This window comes from Salvia splendens, chromosome 22, assembly GCF_004379255.2.
Source record: "Salvia splendens isolate huo1 chromosome 22, SspV2, whole genome shotgun sequence".
In the NCBI taxonomy this organism is placed as follows: domain Eukaryota; kingdom Viridiplantae; phylum Streptophyta; class Magnoliopsida; order Lamiales; family Lamiaceae; genus Salvia; species Salvia splendens.
The window spans coordinates 16,194,191-16,213,161 of NC_056053.1; the positions used below are offsets into that span (position 1 = coordinate 16,194,191).

At 34.4% G+C, this 18,971-nt stretch overlaps 3 protein-coding genes across 3 annotated transcripts; 1 reads left to right on the top strand and 2 right to left on the bottom strand.

The window, feature by feature from the left end:
* Positions 1–387: 387 nt before the first annotated feature.
* LOC121787058 (30S ribosomal protein S10, chloroplastic-like) lies at positions 388–3,666 on the bottom strand. The gene is made up of 3 exons (XM_042185673.1): positions 3,404–3,666; positions 3,279–3,329; positions 388–846 (listed from the first exon to the last, which is right to left on the bottom strand). Exons 1-3 carry the CDS (start codon positions 3,584–3,586, stop codon positions 535–537), a joined length of 546 nt encoding a protein of 181 aa, XP_042041607.1. The 5' UTR covers positions 3,587–3,666; the 3' UTR covers positions 388–534.
* A 1,448-nt stretch (positions 3,667–5,114) lies between these two features.
* On the top strand, positions 5,115–6,562 carry LOC121786811 (pectinesterase QRT1-like). Its single transcript, XM_042185427.1, has 4 exons — positions 5,115–5,320; positions 5,443–5,638; positions 5,885–6,330; positions 6,415–6,562. The coding sequence occupies exons 1-4, from the start codon at positions 5,115–5,117 to the stop codon at positions 6,560–6,562; spliced, it is 996 nt and encodes a 331-aa protein (XP_042041361.1).
* A 1,742-nt stretch (positions 6,563–8,304) lies between these two features.
* Positions 8,305–13,248, bottom strand: LOC121787881 (mitochondrial import inner membrane translocase subunit TIM50-like). Its single transcript, XM_042186731.1, has 10 exons — positions 12,918–13,248; positions 12,448–12,536; positions 11,628–11,664; positions 11,400–11,461; positions 11,180–11,293; positions 10,684–10,788; positions 10,465–10,563; positions 9,429–9,585; positions 9,217–9,319; positions 8,305–8,821 (listed from the first exon to the last, which is right to left on the bottom strand). Exons 1-10 carry the CDS (start codon positions 13,174–13,176, stop codon positions 8,776–8,778), a joined length of 1,071 nt encoding a protein of 356 aa, XP_042042665.1. The 5' UTR covers positions 13,177–13,248; the 3' UTR covers positions 8,305–8,775.
* Positions 13,249–18,971: the final 5,723 nt, after the last annotated feature.

Genomic DNA, 18,971 nt, shown 5'->3' on the forward strand with positions numbered 1-18,971 from the left:
ATTACGTATAGTCCGATAAATTTAATCATAATTTCTTGAAACATTAAAATAAAAATTGATTATAAAATTTTAAGCTATTGGTGTCCACCATAGTGGCGGAAACAAAAATTTGGGGCCGTGGACAAAAAAATCTAAGGCTATGGACAAAAACTGGGGCGGGACTCTTTGGGTGTCCGCCTTATAGTGGACACCCTAAGTTCTGAGGTGGTAATTAAATTTGGATCATTAATTGATACCCCTACTATAATCTGGTTGTTACAAGACTACCTACAAGCAACTTATTCAATCTAGATTCAACTTTCTTAACATAGGAAGAGTTTCAAATGGCAAAATGAGTATTGTCACAACCAAAGGCAGAATCAAAATTAATGGTTGAACATTATACACTAATAATAAAGAGATACCATAAATTTCAACAATCACACAACAAAATACAGCGTTTATCTTTGTTCTTCCCCTACTTGTCTGCCAGAATTCAGCTTCAGACTTACAAAGGCAATAAATATCATGTCTACAAAGAAATCGCCGCCATATCTAGAGCTTAACCTCCACATCAACGCCGGCAGGCAAGTCGAGCTGCATCAACGAGTCAATTGTTTGTGCAGTTGGGTAAAGGATGTCAATGAGTCGTTGATGAGTTCTAATTTCAAAATGGAACCTCGCGTCTTTGTGCACATGAGGAGATTTCAGAACACAGTACACTCTTCTCTTCGTGGGTAGAGGCACTGGACCCATAGTCTTTGCATTGGTAGTCCTTGCAGCTTCCATTATCTGCTTGCAGGAGTCTTCGATCAGGGGCACCCAGTATGATCTCAGTTTGATTCTAATCTTCTGCTTAGGGGCAACCTGACACAAACATACCCTCTTAGTACTTGATCAGTCGAGGGCCACCAAACCTCGATTGAACACAAGTTCCTCAGTTGAGCATCACATGTTGGTTGGGGAAATACAAGAGTGCAAAAAAAGTACATAAGCTATGAAGTATCTTATACATTTATCATCGGGCAAAGAAGGCAGTGAATAAAGAGACAAGAGGACAGCTGATCAGTTATTGGAAGAGTCATATTTTATTTTTAAGAATTTTTCAGTTATTGTAGTTAGGGTAAGAAAAATAAGATTTTCATACGGTATAATTATTTATGCAGGTCAATAACATGGAATTAGTAGTTGTGGTATTAAAAGTCACTTTCACGATTGCCGTTTCCTTCACAAAAGAATCTTTGTTATCCATTGACTTTATCACTATCAGTTTACAAGGAATGGTTTCAATATATATTAACTCTGAAATCATGTTACACATGTAAAACTGGCTACTGAATTTTCTCACAAAAAAAAGGAATATTGTCAGTACATCAATCCCCAGAATCTTCAGACCCAAGAGAAGATCCCTAACGTGGAAAATAGATCATCATAAATGAATTTAAAGAATTATAATCCAAACACTAATATGAGATATGGACTATATTGTGCCAGCAAAACCATTACTACTTTGGTTATATCTACTTCGTGGAGAATGATTTTATTGATGAACTAGAAATCTGTAGTTATGCATGGACTGAAGAAGTTAATACACAGGGTACATTGGTTTGATTCTAAGAAGATGGTCCTCCATGAGTTAATATTTAGAAACATTTCTAATAAACTCTGAGGAACTCTATCAATAAACTAGTTAAATTATATCAACTGATAACAGAGGCATGGCCACTTTTTGGGTTTAATTTTCCAATACTTCGAATTGAATATGGAAGAGTTAGTATTTAATCTATTCGTATTTCCTAGAAGACACCAATAAGATATAAGGACAATCTTATAAATTAATCCCTGTATCTAACAAGATAAGAGCAAATCAAATTTCTGTTGAACGTGAGGAGAAATATAATATATACCATGTCTACAATTTCCAATGGGGTATAAATATATTCAAGAGGGAGAGTCACAGATAAGAGTAGTTGAACCAGAAGGTGAGTTTCGACTTATTATGATAACTTCATAAAGCAATATTTATGCTTAGAACCTGAAGAATTTGGAAGTTATTGCAACATGTGTCTAAAGATAGCTTATTTTTAGTATCAATACAATGTGAACCTTTTATAATATAGTACCTTACTTTCAACAGAAACATATGTAAAAATCAGCACCATCTAACTTATAGGTAGCAAGCAGAAGAAGCCTTGTCAAAAGTATCCAAAATCAAGTGTATGCATAAGGATGGAAACCTACTCAAGTATGAAATAACTACCCTGATTCTTTCGTCCAAACAATTAAGTCAGCTTCATTTCTTAATAGTCTTATATACTGGAGTTGCAGGAGAAAGGAAACATGCAAAAGATTGATCAGACAGCCTCAGTCCTATACAATGCTTGACAAAAGATTCAGCTATTCACCAAAACCCTGTATCTGACCACATGGACGCACATATGAGTCCAACTCCTCCACTTATCACATAAACATGGAACGACCCAATACATTGATTGTAGAAATTTATCCTTCAGAAAGTGCCTTATATTTCATTCAGAGTAGGTATCTTTAAATCATAAATTTTCATTCATACACTGATAAATATCCAGTTTTTAGATCTCATTCCAACACTTCATCACCTTGTCTCTCATATGATTCTTACTCTAACACGTGTTCACCATTGATTTACTATTGCCATGACTAGAGTCTTAATAAAAATTGCTATAACGTCAAAATTAAACCTAAAATACATAAACTGATTCAAAGAAAGAGTATAACTCGAAGTAAAAGTGTCAAACTTCAGTAATACTACAATAACCTGCTTAATCCACTATTTTCACAACATCTCACTCCCCTGGTTCATTATCAATCAGTGTTTAAAGACTTGAACCACGTGACAAGCCAGAAACGACTTAATTTCCGCCCTACCGTTCTTTTAAATGGAAAATTTCATAACCAGCAGATAAAAAAACTTATCCCCATCCACTCAGCCAAATGGTAACAGCTAAAGAAGATTTCTCCATCTCACAAACTAGTCCTTAAATTAAAGAAACCATATGAAATGCAAAACAATATGAAACATCCTAATAAAACGAGACGTATCAGCATTAACAATGGATAACATCATTCAATCTCGAGATTTCACATTCATATCAAGGAAACAAAACTGTTACATCTACAGAAGGCAAAAAAAAAAAACAACAGCAACCAATTGACGAAATGACAAATCTAAAATGCCACTTTTCATCTCTGAATCGAATATTAAGAGACTGTATTACGAGGTAGTAATTAGTAAAGCTACAAAGAGGACATGAGAATACCTTATCCGAATCTGCACCCACGCTCAATGCTGAAGCCGAAGGAGCATCGTCCTAACACCCAAAAACAAAGCAATTCACAATAACGAAAACAAAATTGAGAATCAATTTCAAAGGATTAAACGTACAGTAGCAGCGGCATTGGATTCCAAGACTTCAGGAGCAGCCATAACTCGCGAAGAAGTGATTCGAGAAGGCTTCAACGCCATAAACGTTGAGGGGTTCGAACAGTAGAACGAAACTTGCGGTCTGGAAGAAATAATTGAAGAATTGCAGACGTGAATAGCTATAGTCGAAGAAATTGAAGCCATTTTCGAATTGTGAAGAGTCAGGATATGGGTATGAGAGTGGTGAGACCGCTGTGCAGAATTTCTCAGCAACTTTCTTTATCCTAAACTTGGGATTTCTTTTTCAATATTATTTACTCTATTCTTTTTAATTATTTTCATGCATTGGGCTGTTTAATTTGGGTTTATACGCTACTATAGTTAATGGGCTATACCAAATATGGTAAATTGTGAAATGGATAGGCCTTATTGTTGGACGATTTGGGCTAATACCATTGAAATACACTAACAACGTTCCTACTTAAACGGAAGATATACTAATTTCTTTTATATGGGCAACTTGTCGAGTAAAGTTCTTACTTGTCTCATATTTTAAATAACTTCTTTTATATGGGCTATCGACGAAAGTTCTTACTTATCTCATATTTTTAAAACTGAAATGTAATGTTTCAGAATTTTGAAGTTATTTTATACTCAATTTTTTTAATGAAATTCGTGATAATATTGCAACCATATTTACAATTATTTAACCGTCGTTTCTAGGCAAACCACGCGCCGTTGTTATGCGCCACTGCCATTTTACCAATAGAATGGTAGCCACATCATCGTGGGTTTCATCTAAAAAGCAACGTACATCCGTCTCTTATAAGTAAAGACATTTCTTTTGAGCACGATATTTAAGAAACTGTGCTAAGTTCGTTAAGGGAAAAAAGAGAATAAAGTAAGATAAATGAAGAGAAAATGAGCAAGAGAGATGAGACATGTTATCTTTACTGAAAAAGAAATGACCCAACTACATTGCGATAATCCAAAAAAGAATACGGCTAGCTATAAAGGGATGAAGAGAGTATGAGATAATTGCAAAATTTTGAAACTTGGTAATTTATCTCTCCAATTTAGAAAAGAATAGGATAAACTCGAGTTTGACTATTCTTTGTGATTTATTTGACTATATACTTTTTTATACATGTAGAAGGTTTATAATGATTATCTATTTTCTCACCTAATTATAATGACTCGAAGCTAAAGCATATTGATTGTACATGGGAAAAAAACTAAATTGTACTATTTAATCGTTGTCCGTTGATATACTAAAGATGTAATTGACGGTCTACACCAATTGAGATGGAATATTCCTGTCATTTCAACCAATGACAAATAGTCATAATTGCATTAATCCAACGAAAATCAACCATCGTAAAAATGCGTTTAAACGCTTGTGTATTTGAAGACATACTCTAATTTTTATTGTCATGCAAATTTATGTAGTAAGAGTTATATTAATATCCTAACATTATCTAATTTTTAATTAAAGTTGGTCGGTCAAGCATTAGCACACGTTCTGTCTAATCTTGTAACCGGTTACCATTAAGCTAAAACCTCCTCCAACTCTCACAAATCCTATAGCTAGCTTCCAATTCATCTCATTCACTCTTCTTCTAACAACTACATTTGTAATAAGCTAAACAATACATATATACATGATAATCCCCTGAGAATAATGAAAGTGTTGCATTTGAGTGTTTGTTTTTGGCTGATTCTGATATCAGAGATGGTGTTTTCGAGCTACATTTCATGGGACGATTTGAAAGTAGAAGGTGAGAACCTTCAACCCCAAAACGCAACCGACACGAAGCGCGTCATCGTCGTCGACCAAACAGGAAAAGGCGATTGCTTAACCGTGCAAGCCGCAGTTGATTTGGTGCCCCATCACAATCCCCATAGGCTCAAAATATACATCCTTCCTGGCCTCTACAGGTTCATTTTCACCTTACCTCATTTTTCTCCACATAAACGCACGTGTTTAACGTGGGGAGTTTTTCGTGTAGTGGCAGAGGCCTTCACTTCTAAACCGTTTTCTTTTTTCCCTTTCTTCTTAGAGAAAAGGTTAATGTTCCTGCTTCGAAGCCTTATGTCTCATTCATTGGAGACCCGGAGAGGGCAGAGGCAACGGTGATCGCGTGGCACAATCGAGCTTCGGATTTGGATGAGAACGGTGATGAGATCGGGACGTTTCGATCAGCCTCTGTCACCGTAGAAGCGGACTACTTTTGCGGTGTTGGGATCACTTTTCAGGCAATAAATCCACCCTCTGTCCCCCGATTTTTTGTCCACTTTTGCTATTTTCGTCATGACCCTATTTACTGTCTATTTTCACTTTTATCATAAATGGTAAAAAAAGCGTCAAATTCTTCTAACTTTTCCAATTTCTTTATATTTTTTTATAACCCGTTCCGAATACAAAGTGGACTAAAAATAGGGGACAGAGGGAGTAACAAACATTAGCCTACACTCACTGAGTCTAATGTTTTTTGTGAGCAGAACACAGTGCAGTTTAGTGCAGGGGCACGGGGGAATCAAGCGGTCGCGCTGAGGATATCGGGCGATCACTCTGTGTTGTACAAGTCAAGATTTTTGGGGTCACAGGATACGCTTTTGGACGAGAGTGGGACGCATTTTTTCTACAAGTGTTTGGTGCAAGGTTCAATTGATTTTATATTTGGAAGCGCGAGATCACTGTACATGGAATGCACCATCTCAGTGATCGGTGAGTCATTTGCTATAGCAGCGCAGCGTAGAGACACTGCCAACGACGATGGAGTGTTTTCGTTTGTGAATTGTACGATACATGGGGGTGGAGGCGGAGGAGGTGTGTTCTTGGGGAGAGCGTGGGGGGATTATTCGAGAGTAGTGTATTCGTACAGTGAGCTTGACATAGACGTGAAACCGCAGGGGTGGGACGACTGGGGAAAGCCATCAAGACAAAAGTATATGTGTATACCTTGCCTATTATTTATCAAAGCAAAGCAAAGCAAAGAAATAAACTAACTATGTAGGTTTTGGTGTTGCAGGACCGTGTTGTTTGGAGAGTACAAGTGTCGAGGGAAGGGAGCGGATAGGCGCGGGAGAGCAGCATGGTCGAAAGCGCTAACGCACCACGAAGCACAACCTTACCTTGATTTAACATTCATTGCTGCCAACCAGTGGCTAAGATTGTAAAATATCTACTATTCTTTAAACTTTATAGTAGTAGTATATTTTTTGTAGAGTATCTGTTTTACAAATAGCATGAATTAGTTGTTGGTACTTGCTCAATCTTGCCATCTTTGAGGTATAGTGAGTTTGAATCTTCTCTATACTTTATATTTTTAAGTTCGAGTCTCTTTAACTCCTTTTCTTTTTCTTTGCAGGAGCATTTCCTAATTCTTATTTATTTATTTTTGCTATAATGCCCATGAATTAGAAGTTAGAACAGGAATTTTTAATTCTTGACATTCTTTGCTATTTTTATGGAAGACGAATTCCCAACGCCCATACATGGAAGAAGAATTCTTAGTTCTTGCACGAATAATAATATTCATAGAAGTTAGAATGTAGGTACACGTACATTATAAAGAATCATCTCCATCGATTACATTTATAATTATAATATTCAAAGAAGTTAGATGTAGATAAACATTTATATACATTATAAGGAATTATCTTGATCCATAATGTAATGGGTAAATATTGATGTTGATGTTTCGGAGATTCTCATTTATATGATGATTTACAAAAATACATGAGTTAATTCTATAAAATTAATATCTAATCTAGAACGCAATTTGATAGACAATAGATCAGAAACATAGATTCTAGACATACTCCTACAACCAATAGTAACTCCACCAGTTAGATTCGACCTCGAATCCTAGCCAATTATCCTTACTCAAAAATTTAAATGTTGTGTAAAAATAAACTATTAGTATATGTCTAAACCTAGGGAAAAGAAAATATCATGAGAGATTAGGAAAATTTCAAAAATATCATTATGCTAGTTCAAAATTGTCAAAATTTTGACCCTAAGAAGTTGTCTCTTATGATCTGATTCTCCTCCAGTATTTTTAGACTACCTGTTAGGCTTAATTAGGGATACACAAAGATTAGCTTAATTTAATTAAAGTCTTTAAGGAATATTAATCATCTTCACTATCGTATTTAATATTGATTTACAATCCAAACCAAGATATATAATCCAGACACCTTTTTTTATTTGACCACATTTAATATAGAGTTATACAACAGCATGAAACACCTTACCATACAATAAAAGGACTAAGGAGTATTCGTTGATATTATAACATACATGAGACTGTTAAGACCAGAAGTTTAAATTCGTTGTCAACTATTCCATGACGATTTTATTTAATCAAACTAGAAGTGATACTGAAAGCCAAGAAATATGCGTGAACGTTATCAAATATCACTGATAAATTAAATGATTTCATCTAATCTAGTGAAGACGTCATTTGATTGACAACAACAATATATTATACGTAAACGACTAAATTTTTCTATGGAGATAGCTGAATATATATATCTAAACCATAATCTTTCCAGCAGCTAGCTTTTAAAGAAGTGTGATGAATTTTTAACATTAATTTTATGATATTTGACGCACTTGATCCTGTATTTTATTAAAAGAATGATTTATTTTGGATTACATAAACTTACACTGAAAATGGTTACTCCTTCATTCGTAGTCATTTGAGTTCGACACAAATTTTAAGAAATTTAAAGAAAAGTGGGTGAAAAAATAGAGGAATGTAGGACCAATTTTTTAATATTAGTTTGTAAAATATGGATGGAATAAGTTAATAGAATGTGGAATTACTTACCATTTACAGTAAAATGAATCGGAACTCCTAATGGCAGACAGACTAAAATGGTAAATCGTAAATCGAGAAATGGCGGACAGAGGGAATACAAGAGTCCTTGAAATCTACAATTTCCCATCAAAGCTACAGTTTTCCATCAAACACCACTTCTGTTCCTCATGTCAAAATGTACTGAGTAATTAGTCAATCCTAAAGAATGTTGAACATAAAATCGGGAGGCAGTAAAGCAGAACTACAATACAGCAACAAGCCCTGCTTCTATACCTGAACTAGACCTCACAAAAACTTAATCGGGGCGTACAGAAATCGTCCGAACCTTTTCTTTTGTTTATTTTTTTCTCCATCTAGATAAAAGAAAATTTGCAGCTAGAGCAGGAGACAAGGAAATGGAAAGTTCAAAATGTCAAATGACTTCCATAGTTTCATTTTCAACACAAACATATTCATTCGGATGAGAAAAACTGGTTTCTGTCAACCGAAGTTGAACACCTCAAAAAATATTTGCTTAGTCAGAATCCAACCATTCTCTTCATTCTCGGATATCCTATGCTTAATCTATCGTTTCCATAAACGCCCCTGTTGTTTCTGCTCTTGCATACGCCTGCAGCTCATAGATAAACATATTAGACATTTGGGACTGTATTCCAGCACATGTTTCCATACGTGCACACAACCAACAAGTGTGAAACGACTCTAACAGCAAGAAACACCTTACCATACACTAAATTAACACAATTTGTAACAAACTCATAATGGAATGAGTAATCGTAATTATACATTTTTACAACAAGATAAGCAGAATATTAAAGTTGCAGTATCCGTTATATGACTATCAAACTTCACTAATTGCTAGTACTTAATGTGGTTGGCTATTAACATAAACCATATTTCAGAGATTTGACATTTATTTGGGAAAAGAATTACTCCTTCGCTACATATCCTCCTACGTCAACCCCACCCTCAAAAAAAGAAAAAGGAAAAAGAAAGAAAACTGACCTTTGATGTTCTTTGGATCGTTCAATGAACTCTTTGGCAATATCACGCCCTTGGTACGAGGCTAGAACAGTTCTGATGTCAGCTGGTCTGTGCTTAGCAACATCTGAATCCAAACAGTTTAAACAACATATTCCAACAGAAAATTAATAGAAAATAAATCACTTATCAAGCAGGTTGGCTCACACAAACAAAATTGTAGTTTCAATGCTTACATTCAAGAAATGGAATGAGATCTAGAAGTGCAGTATCGTCCTGTTCTCCTTGCCACAGTTTTACTTGAACAGAGTTTTCAGGCTGAAGGCTACTTTCTAGAGCATGACCACTAATATATATAACCTTAGCAGGATCCCGATTCAACATCGACAGGTCCTACAGAAAGATTACGTCAAAAAAAGTTATATTGTACTCATGAAATAATACGAGTATTGCAACTAAAACAATGAAACTCAAGTAAGCTTGCATGTATTTAATATTAGATTGTAGATACGGGAGAGATGATTCTTTTCGTTAAATCTCCACCATAAGCAGAATTGAATTCCAGATAAAAGTGTTCTCATGGTACTATATTGCTTTCAGAAATCAATAATTAGAAAATTTACAAGCAACGTAGCAGTATAACACCCATTTCCAGAATGAAGTCATACAATGTAATCATAAATTAAAATTCAAAAACAGCAACTCACACTGTTGATTCTATGTTCTTGCTTCTTTAGCAATACGCCTAATAAAAACAAGTCAAAAGGCGTGTAATGCCAGCTACTTTAAAAAATTTGACATAAAGAACCCAGAATTGAATCATCCGGCAACTCAGTCGGCCCAAGAGATGCATGATAACAACCCAGGAAATAATTGCCCGAGCATATTAGACATAAGTAAGGGCCTTTTACCTGTAGCTAATAGTTATGCAGCACATTCACTTAATAGTTCATCATGGGTTAGTAGTAACATTCTATAACTAAATTGACAACAGAAATTCAGAATAAGCACAGATTATTGATTAACAAAATTCATGTTTATTAGTTTATGATTTGAGCCACATGCGGGGATGTATTAACAATAAACAAATAAATTCAACAGCAAAAAGAATGACCATGCATGTACCATCAATATTAGAAGTCCTTATATGGTTATTGCAACAATGTTTATCTGTTTCTCATTTATCTTTTCTTGGATATATTTCATCAGTGACATGTGTACAGTGTACGTAAAATTTAAAATGATATCATAAGTAAAAGTGAAAATACATACCCTATAGTGCTTGCCATTAACATATTTTGTTTCACCCCTTGAAAGCCTATACCGGATACAGTGTTTTGTATCCAATCTTTCAACAACAGGATCCACATACTGTAATTAAGACATACCATTAAGTGCCATAAACAAAAAATAAAAGATTAGTAGTAATATAAAGGAATTGAAAGCAACAATGCCTTTCATTTTATTTATACTGAAAAAGTTAAACCTCACCATATTTAATTGGTCAGAGTAGACTATAATTTCGTAAAACTGAGCTAAATACTCAAGAAAAGCGTCAACACCGGGCCTCTTAAATGTTCTCCACCCTCGGTCACGCTTCATAAGCACAATCAGAAGAACGAAATACAGTGGTTAGCATATCTGACCCATTATATTTGCATCAAGAAAGAATTTGAAACCAACATATATGAACATTATGCATGTGTACATGTATACATATATAAGGGATGGTTAATGGAGGTAGATCACACAAAGAATGGTCCAAATTGATCTTTAGTTAAGAGAGGGGGGGGGGGGATTTTTTAGTTGGTCCTCTCTCAGTATATGCATATACATATCCTACAAAAAGTTTAAGGTAGCAACCTAATTAATGACAAGAACAATGCATAAGTACACATAATATAAAATGTAATCGCTGCATTAATCTATGAGGCAATAGACGTGCCATCAAGCAAAATAGTTTTTTAAAAAAAGCATCAAATGATACCTTCCAATCTGAGTATATCAATGTCTCATTCAAATCTAGAACAAGGGTAAAAATATGCTGCTCCAAAGGGTGCAAATCAGGGAGAAGCTTATCAGATGTTGGTTCAGTGAAACCCTGAAACAAATTAATATGACATAGAAAGAGTCTTTAAATTGACCACGGGTTTAAACAAAGTAATGAACTCTTACACTCAAACATGAAAAAGCCAACATATTATTACCTTAATGTGTTCTTCAGCCAACCTCCTCAAATCAAGGTAAACTTCAACTAATTTGGCAGGACCTGTAAAACACCAAATTAAAATGAGACATCCAGTTAAATTAAGATGTGATCTTCATGGAATAATACTGAAGATGATTGTTAAAGAACAAATAAAACAAAATATTCTATCTTATCTTATCCAGTTAAAGTAGTGAAAAAAAAGACCTTAGGAAGAAAACAACTTCACCTGACATTGCCGCAGCACGTAGAAAAGCTTGGAATTTCTGCAGAAACAATTTGTTACATGGATTGTTAGTTCGTGCCTCTTCATTTCAGCATGACAGGAAGAAAGTAAATCTCTAATTTTAAGAGTAATCCAAATAGCCAAGGGGCCGTCAGCCCAAGATCAAGCTCACATAAGTAGCAGTTTTCCAATCATAAAAATTGCTATCCTTCCCATTTCCCCAAATCTCATCAATGGGCATTTCCCATTGCCTGATCAAGCAAGGTGGGCATGAGTAGTTGGATTATAGCATGAGTATCCCGGCAATACACAAGCATCTACAAATTACAAAGCTCCAAAATATCCAACTTTAATTTGATGCTACCAACTTTATCATAGCAGGCATTCTCTTTAAGAACATATTCAGAGTTGTATGGAGAAGAATGAACCTTATTACTCCAAAGAGTAATAGATGTTTTAGACTCATGTTCTAGTTTAGAATGCCATCACAAATGTTTCAAGAAAACATTAAATCGGAAAAAGGGGTCCCCCATACTTTTCTTCCTTGGCATCTGAACAAGTGATCATCTAACTACAGTTATATTGCCTATACACACAGGGGAACATTGAAGTAAAAACATGCCTCCTCTAAACTCATCTCCACGTCCCACCATCCAACACATATTTCAGAAATGATTGGTCTTTGTTCCTCCACATTAATAAAAATGAATTTGATCAGATGCTTCTTAAAGTATTTCCGGATAGTACGTAAGAATTACAATGCAACAATCATGTGAACTAACAAACATGCAAATGCTAAATAGAGAGGGAGCAGAAAACGCACATCCAGAGAAGTCGCATCATTGGCAACAGTGTACTTGGCAGATGCACGAAAGCCCTTTGTCTTCTCATCAACTTCATCGGTTGTGTAGGCTACAAAATAAACATGTTGTTGCAATTAATTAAGTACGAGCTTCAATTTAACAATAGTTTGTATACAAATCTTAAATGCATACATGCAATTCCTTCTCCCAACTAACGTCCATAATTACTGATGGTGCTATGATAAATTTCTTCATAAAACATAATAAAGCCTCTTGGAAAAAAAGTAAAGGATAAAAAATCAATGAAAAGGAAAGTCATATTCCGAGACATCCATTACTAAGCTCTTCAAATAACGATGGATCAACGCAGGTGAATTCACATATATACCTCACCTGAATGAGCAAAAATAAATTGAGTGGGGACCGGAACATTCTCAAAATTCCTAACAAAAAAAACACCGAAATTAAAATGCGAAAGAGAGATACCAACCATAGGTGGCGTAGCCGGACGTGGCGATACCACCGGTCAAGGCGGCAACGAGGCCGTACTTGAGAAAGCCCCAGGAGCTCTTCGGCGACTCCGCTGCCGGCGGCGGACCGCTCGGAGGCTGCGGTGTCTGCTCGGCGAGGACCGATGCTGAGATGATGGAGTCTCTCGGGGTATCATTGGCGGCGGTCGAGGAAAATCGGCGATTAGTCCTCGAAATCACAGAATTTAATCGAGCGCAATGCCGAGATAATGCAGACATCGATCAGAATTATTTGTTGGTGTGTAAGGGATCAGCTAGGGTTTTGCACTTTTGCCTATGGGGTTTTTCCAAGGTTAGAATTTGGGAACTACAGTGCTGAGTCAAATAAATGCTACAAAATCATAACACTTGCGCGGAATTCTCAAAAACACCTTCTGCCACGTCATACGGACTTCCCATTGCACTGCCACGTCATAAGGACTTCCCACTACACAGTGACGGACATCCTCCTGAAGGACTTCCCACAATTAAAAAAACCACAAATTCACAAATTAAACAATTTCCATAATTAAATAATTTACGGAATTAAAATTTAGACACAAATAGGGGGGAAAATTCCATTAAATAAATAAAAAAGAAAAGTACATTTCACCAAATTAAAAAAAAAACATTTCAATAATTAAAAACTACATCAACGACGACCCATCCGCTGCTATACTTCTTCAATAATATCATTCTGGAGCCGAACATGGCTTGTCTTTGGCGCATGTCGGCAAATAAATGGGAATTCCGCGCGGAAGTCCGTGGGAGTCAACGCAATGGCGGACGTCCGCACGCCCGATGCGACAGAATTCCGCGTAACGTTACGGAACTGCGGTGTCCTCGGGGGAATTCCGTATCCGTGCATACCATGCACAATGGCGGACGCCCGCCGCAAAATTCCGCCGGGACGAGCGCCATTGCTGATGCTTTTAGAGTGCTCTACTGAGTTTTGTTATACCACCACACACCAGAGTCAAAATATTTTTTAAATAAATAATATAGAAAAAAAATTGAAAACTAAACATAACATCAAAAGGATAATTATAAGAAACAAAATTTAAATTAAAGTAAAAATTATGTAAAAAACATAAAAACACAAAACCATTCAAATTAACAAAATACAAAAGGAAATGAAGTTAATAAATTTTGAAATATTGTCATACACACAAGTCACAACATTATGAGGAACATTGATTTGAATAGCATGTTCACATATTTATCATTAGGACAAATAACATCATCTCCAATAATTGAAACTTACTTAGAAAAGTACTCCAACTCGGATGCTTCACGAACATAATCAATAAGCATATATTTCGTGTTATTAATAAACGTCAAAACAATACAACTACCTCTATAAATATGAAGAATTAACAATGGCGTTCAAAACATCTTGATGACTACCTTTAACAATAACTGACAATATCTATCTAAAATCACCACCAAAGGCTACAATTTTTCCATTAAATGCAATCTCTAAAATTAAATAGTTGCATGCACGCATAATAATACTACATTCGTCTCATAAAAATATGCACTTTTTTTTTATTTTTGGGTCGTCCCATATGAATAGCCCCTTCTATTTTTGGTAATTTATTTCTCTCTAGTAAGGTGGGCTTCGCTCTACTAACAATACTTTAATTACTTTTTTCTTTCTATCTTTTTTACTTTACAAATTATGCATTAAAATTCGTGTCGTCCAAATGCCCATATTTCTATGGGAAGGAGGGAGTATTTCTTAAACTTCTATCAAAAGTTGCAATACAATACGTTTTGTTTTAACAATTGCACTCTCAAGAAAAAAAAATCCCCATTCACATTGACACGAACTTAAACCATTAAACCAATAATGAGTTGTTTTACCACAAGGCAATAAAAGATAAGGTATAGCACTTGAACAATGGTGGACGCAGAAATATTTGTCAATAGGGACTGAGATTTTTAAATATTAATTTTAAGTATATTTTTGTGTAATTTAGATTATTTGTAGGGGCTTTTATATAATAATTTACACTAAATTTGATTAAATTAAAAAATATATAATTAGAATAATGTTAAAAAATAATACTCCCTCCGTCCCAGTTTAGGAGTGCAATTTAGTTAGGGCACGAGTTTTAAAAATTGTTGGAGTGTGTAATAATTGAAGTGGTGTAGTGGTTGTTGGAGTGTGTAATAATTGAAATGAGATAGTAGAAAGTGGGACCCTTTTGACTTTTTGTATATTTATGATTTTGTTTTGTTTTATTTTTAGGAAAATAATGGCATTTGAGTGTAAATTTCATCAACAATGATATTACATTTTATGTCCAAATATGGTAAATTCTAATGGGAATCTTAAATTGGAACGGACGGAAATGGCAAAATATGAATCTTTAACTGGGACGGAGGGAGTATGAGTGAGGGCTTTAGCCCCTCCCCACTCCCACTTGGGTCCGCCCATGCACTTGAAGCAACATTCAAAACAATTTCATCGGATTTCAATAGACAATGACTTCCATATAAGAGTTTTCATAGTACCATCACAACCATATAAAAAAAATTATCGATATCATAGATGTACAATTGAGCTAACTTTAGAGGACGAGGGCAATAAATTACCAATTAGGTGATAGTTTTGTCCATGCAAATGAGAACACTGAAGGAGAACGATTGGACCATTTTTATATGAGTGTTATGGAGAATTAGAGCATGCGCAACGGCATCCCGTAGGACCTCCTTTCGTGAGGGGTGGAGCCCGATCCAATAGGCCACGTGCCAACCCCACGCGGCTGCCTCGAATTGGCTCGTCAAGCCCACTCACCACCTTTCGAGTGGGCTTCTTTTCCCTAATTAAAATATATACATATATATAAACAAAATTTTTTATTATAAAAAATGGATTTGTCTTTTCAAAAATTGTTTTCTATTTAAAAAAATCTATTTAAAAAATAAAATAAAATTATAATTTCACAATGGTTCACATTTAAAGGGAGATCCATGAATTAGTGAAAGATTATATTTTGTTGTATATAATCTTTCACATTTGAGGAGTAGGTTTTGCATTGCTTGAGTGAACCTTTTACAGATAGGTTTTCAATTGTAACATTCCTTGTGATTTTGATGTGAGACAAATTCGTCTTTTTATAGATACGTTTCAACTCCAATCTTCCTTGTGATGTCGATGTGAGATAACTGTTTTTATACTTAAAAAAAGTTTTTATTGCTTTATGGAGTATATATAATTTGTTTTGTTTTTATCAAAAACAACCAGTGTGAGTCAACATAACATCAATGCTTTGTATTTTTAATGAAATTTTATTGATAAAATATTTTTAATCTAGGTTAAAATTAGCTACTAATTATTAAAAATAACTAATGATTTAAAATTTGAATAAGAGCTTTTTAGGTATTGTGAATTTGTGATATATGGTTTATTATAGAAGTTTCCAAATTTATGCTAAATTCGTATATATTCACACAGATCTTATTTTTAACAAATAAATAAAATTTAACATGGACAAAATCTCCACAAATTATTAATAATAGTATATGATAATACTTTGGCAACAAAATTAATTATATTACACGTCAATATGTAGTAATGAAGTATATTTGAACTATATAATGAAATAGATAACATCATATTTAAATGATAGAAAAATACTTTTTAAATTTTAACAATGAACTAAGAGGGACTAAAAATTTTAAAAACAAAATTTATAACTGATTACGGAAATTATAAATTCATGCTAAATCCATATATTCATGCTGATATATATTCTTTTAATACAAGGTTGGTTATGGAAATTCCTAAACTTACAGATTTCCATATGAAAATATAATGAACCAAATAAGAATATACTATATAATGAAATAGTACATTAATAACATCATATTTAAATAATAGAAAATGTATTACAGAATATATTATTTTAAAATTTTAACAGGTGGGACTGAAAATTTTGTAAACGAAATCTGTAATTGAGTATAGAAATTCTTAAATTCATGCTAAATCTGTAACAGGTTGGACAGTTGGTTATGAAAATTCCTAAATTTAGCTAAGTCCATATATTCACACATATTCCTTTTAGAAAAAAGGGTATTTTTGTCCGAAAATAGTGGAAAAAGTCACACCAATGCGTTTACGTCTTAGTTGAAGGACATCTCACGATATTCATGATTATAAAAAAAATTATAATGCATATTTTTCATGTATGTAATTTTCCAAAAAAATAAGAACATACTGCTTATTGCATGAAAATAAGAAAATGCTGCTTCGATAAAATTAAAAAAATAAAATAACAATAATAATAAAATGAAGTAGTAATAAATTAAAAACTCTTGTTTTTATCTCCACTTCTTTCCGCTACCTCTATTTTCACTTTTTAAGACAAATCAGTGGGTAGCAAATTGTAATTAATCAATTACGATACTAACAAACACGGTGTAGATCATGCCTTAAAAGCATTCAGTTGGCTACCGAGATAAAAAAAATTATAAAAAATTAATACTACTATTAGACGAATTTCCCTATAATTTACGTTACCAAAAAATACAAATTTACCTTTACACGCACGGTATTACTCCAAAAAATCATTGATCAAAATAAATAAAACTTGCCAATGATGATTACCTTCGCCTCGCGCGAGTAAATACAGCTTTCAATAATAAAAGAAGTGAGCTGTCTTCACACATCATCAATTCGAACCATCTAGACACGCCTCGCATTCATTCCTCCCCAAGTAAAACCCTAGATTTTTTCAATCAATACAATTTCTCTTCTCTTCTCACCTATAAATTAAACCACCACCATCTCCCAATTTCGCAATAAAATAAAATAAAATAAGTCGAAGCAAAAAAACCTCTGATTAGCAGCAGCTATGGGGTTGAATTGGCTTCTCAGCTTCGCAAACGGAATCATTCTCCACCAATCGGCGGGCGAAGGAGGTAATTCGTCGAGCGGAGAAGGGGCGGAGACGCAGAAGCGGGCGAATTACGGATTCGAAATGCCGCTGCATTATCCGCGATACAAGAGGTCGGACTACGAGAAGATGGATGAGGAGAGGCTGGATTTGCTTCTGCGGCAGTACGGGCTGAATTTTGGGGGCGATTTGGAGGAGAAGAGGAGGTTTGCGATGGGGGCGTTTCTGTGGCCGGATCAGTTTTGATTCAATTATTAGATTAATTTGGGTTCTTTTATTATCTTTGGCTTTGTGTTTTGCTATGTATGAAACGCTCTTCTCCATTTCGTGATGTTGCTTGTAAAGTACTATAAGAGATGGATTTAGTTTTATACTACTATTACTAGTCATGTTTTTTTGGTTTAATTTGTTGAGGCTGACAAGAACAACCATTACTTCACAATTTGTTTGATTAATTGGATTATTATTTCTAACTGAATTCAGTGTTATAAAACCAATTTTTGCAATAATATCCCCAAAATTTTCAGCATAACTCAGTCACGTAGATGAAAAAAATCATTATAGGAAGTGATTAATTTGGTTGGTAGCAGAATTCTGAAGCTCAAGCCCAAGAAAAACTGGGTAATAATAGAACAGGGAGCTCCGCGAGAGAGAGAGAGAGAGAGAGAGAGAGGTGAGGTGGCATACCTTTACCAAGCGAAGGAGGGAAAGGTGAAGGAGACAAAAAACTGTTGGTGGCTACGCACTTTAATATACAGAAAATTACTTCTTCTGTCCTAGTATTGAAGCATTCCTTTCGGTACACAAAATAATGTCTCAAATTTGTTATTTAGGAAATATAATCTATATTAAATGTCCCAAATTTGCTATCTTATTTATAATTTAAATTTCATTTATTTTTTTACATTTTAAATAGTGAATCTCATACTCTAATAAATTACGACACTCATATTTTACTTCTGAACAATTAATATAAAAGTAGAAAAGTTGACTATAAATCATGGACAAGTATTTCTTTTGAATATAAAAACTAATGAAATAAATGTTTTGCTGACAAGTGGAATGCGTGAGAATAAAATATTATGAAATAGTAAGATAATTATGGGAAATTAATGATAATAAAAGAGAATA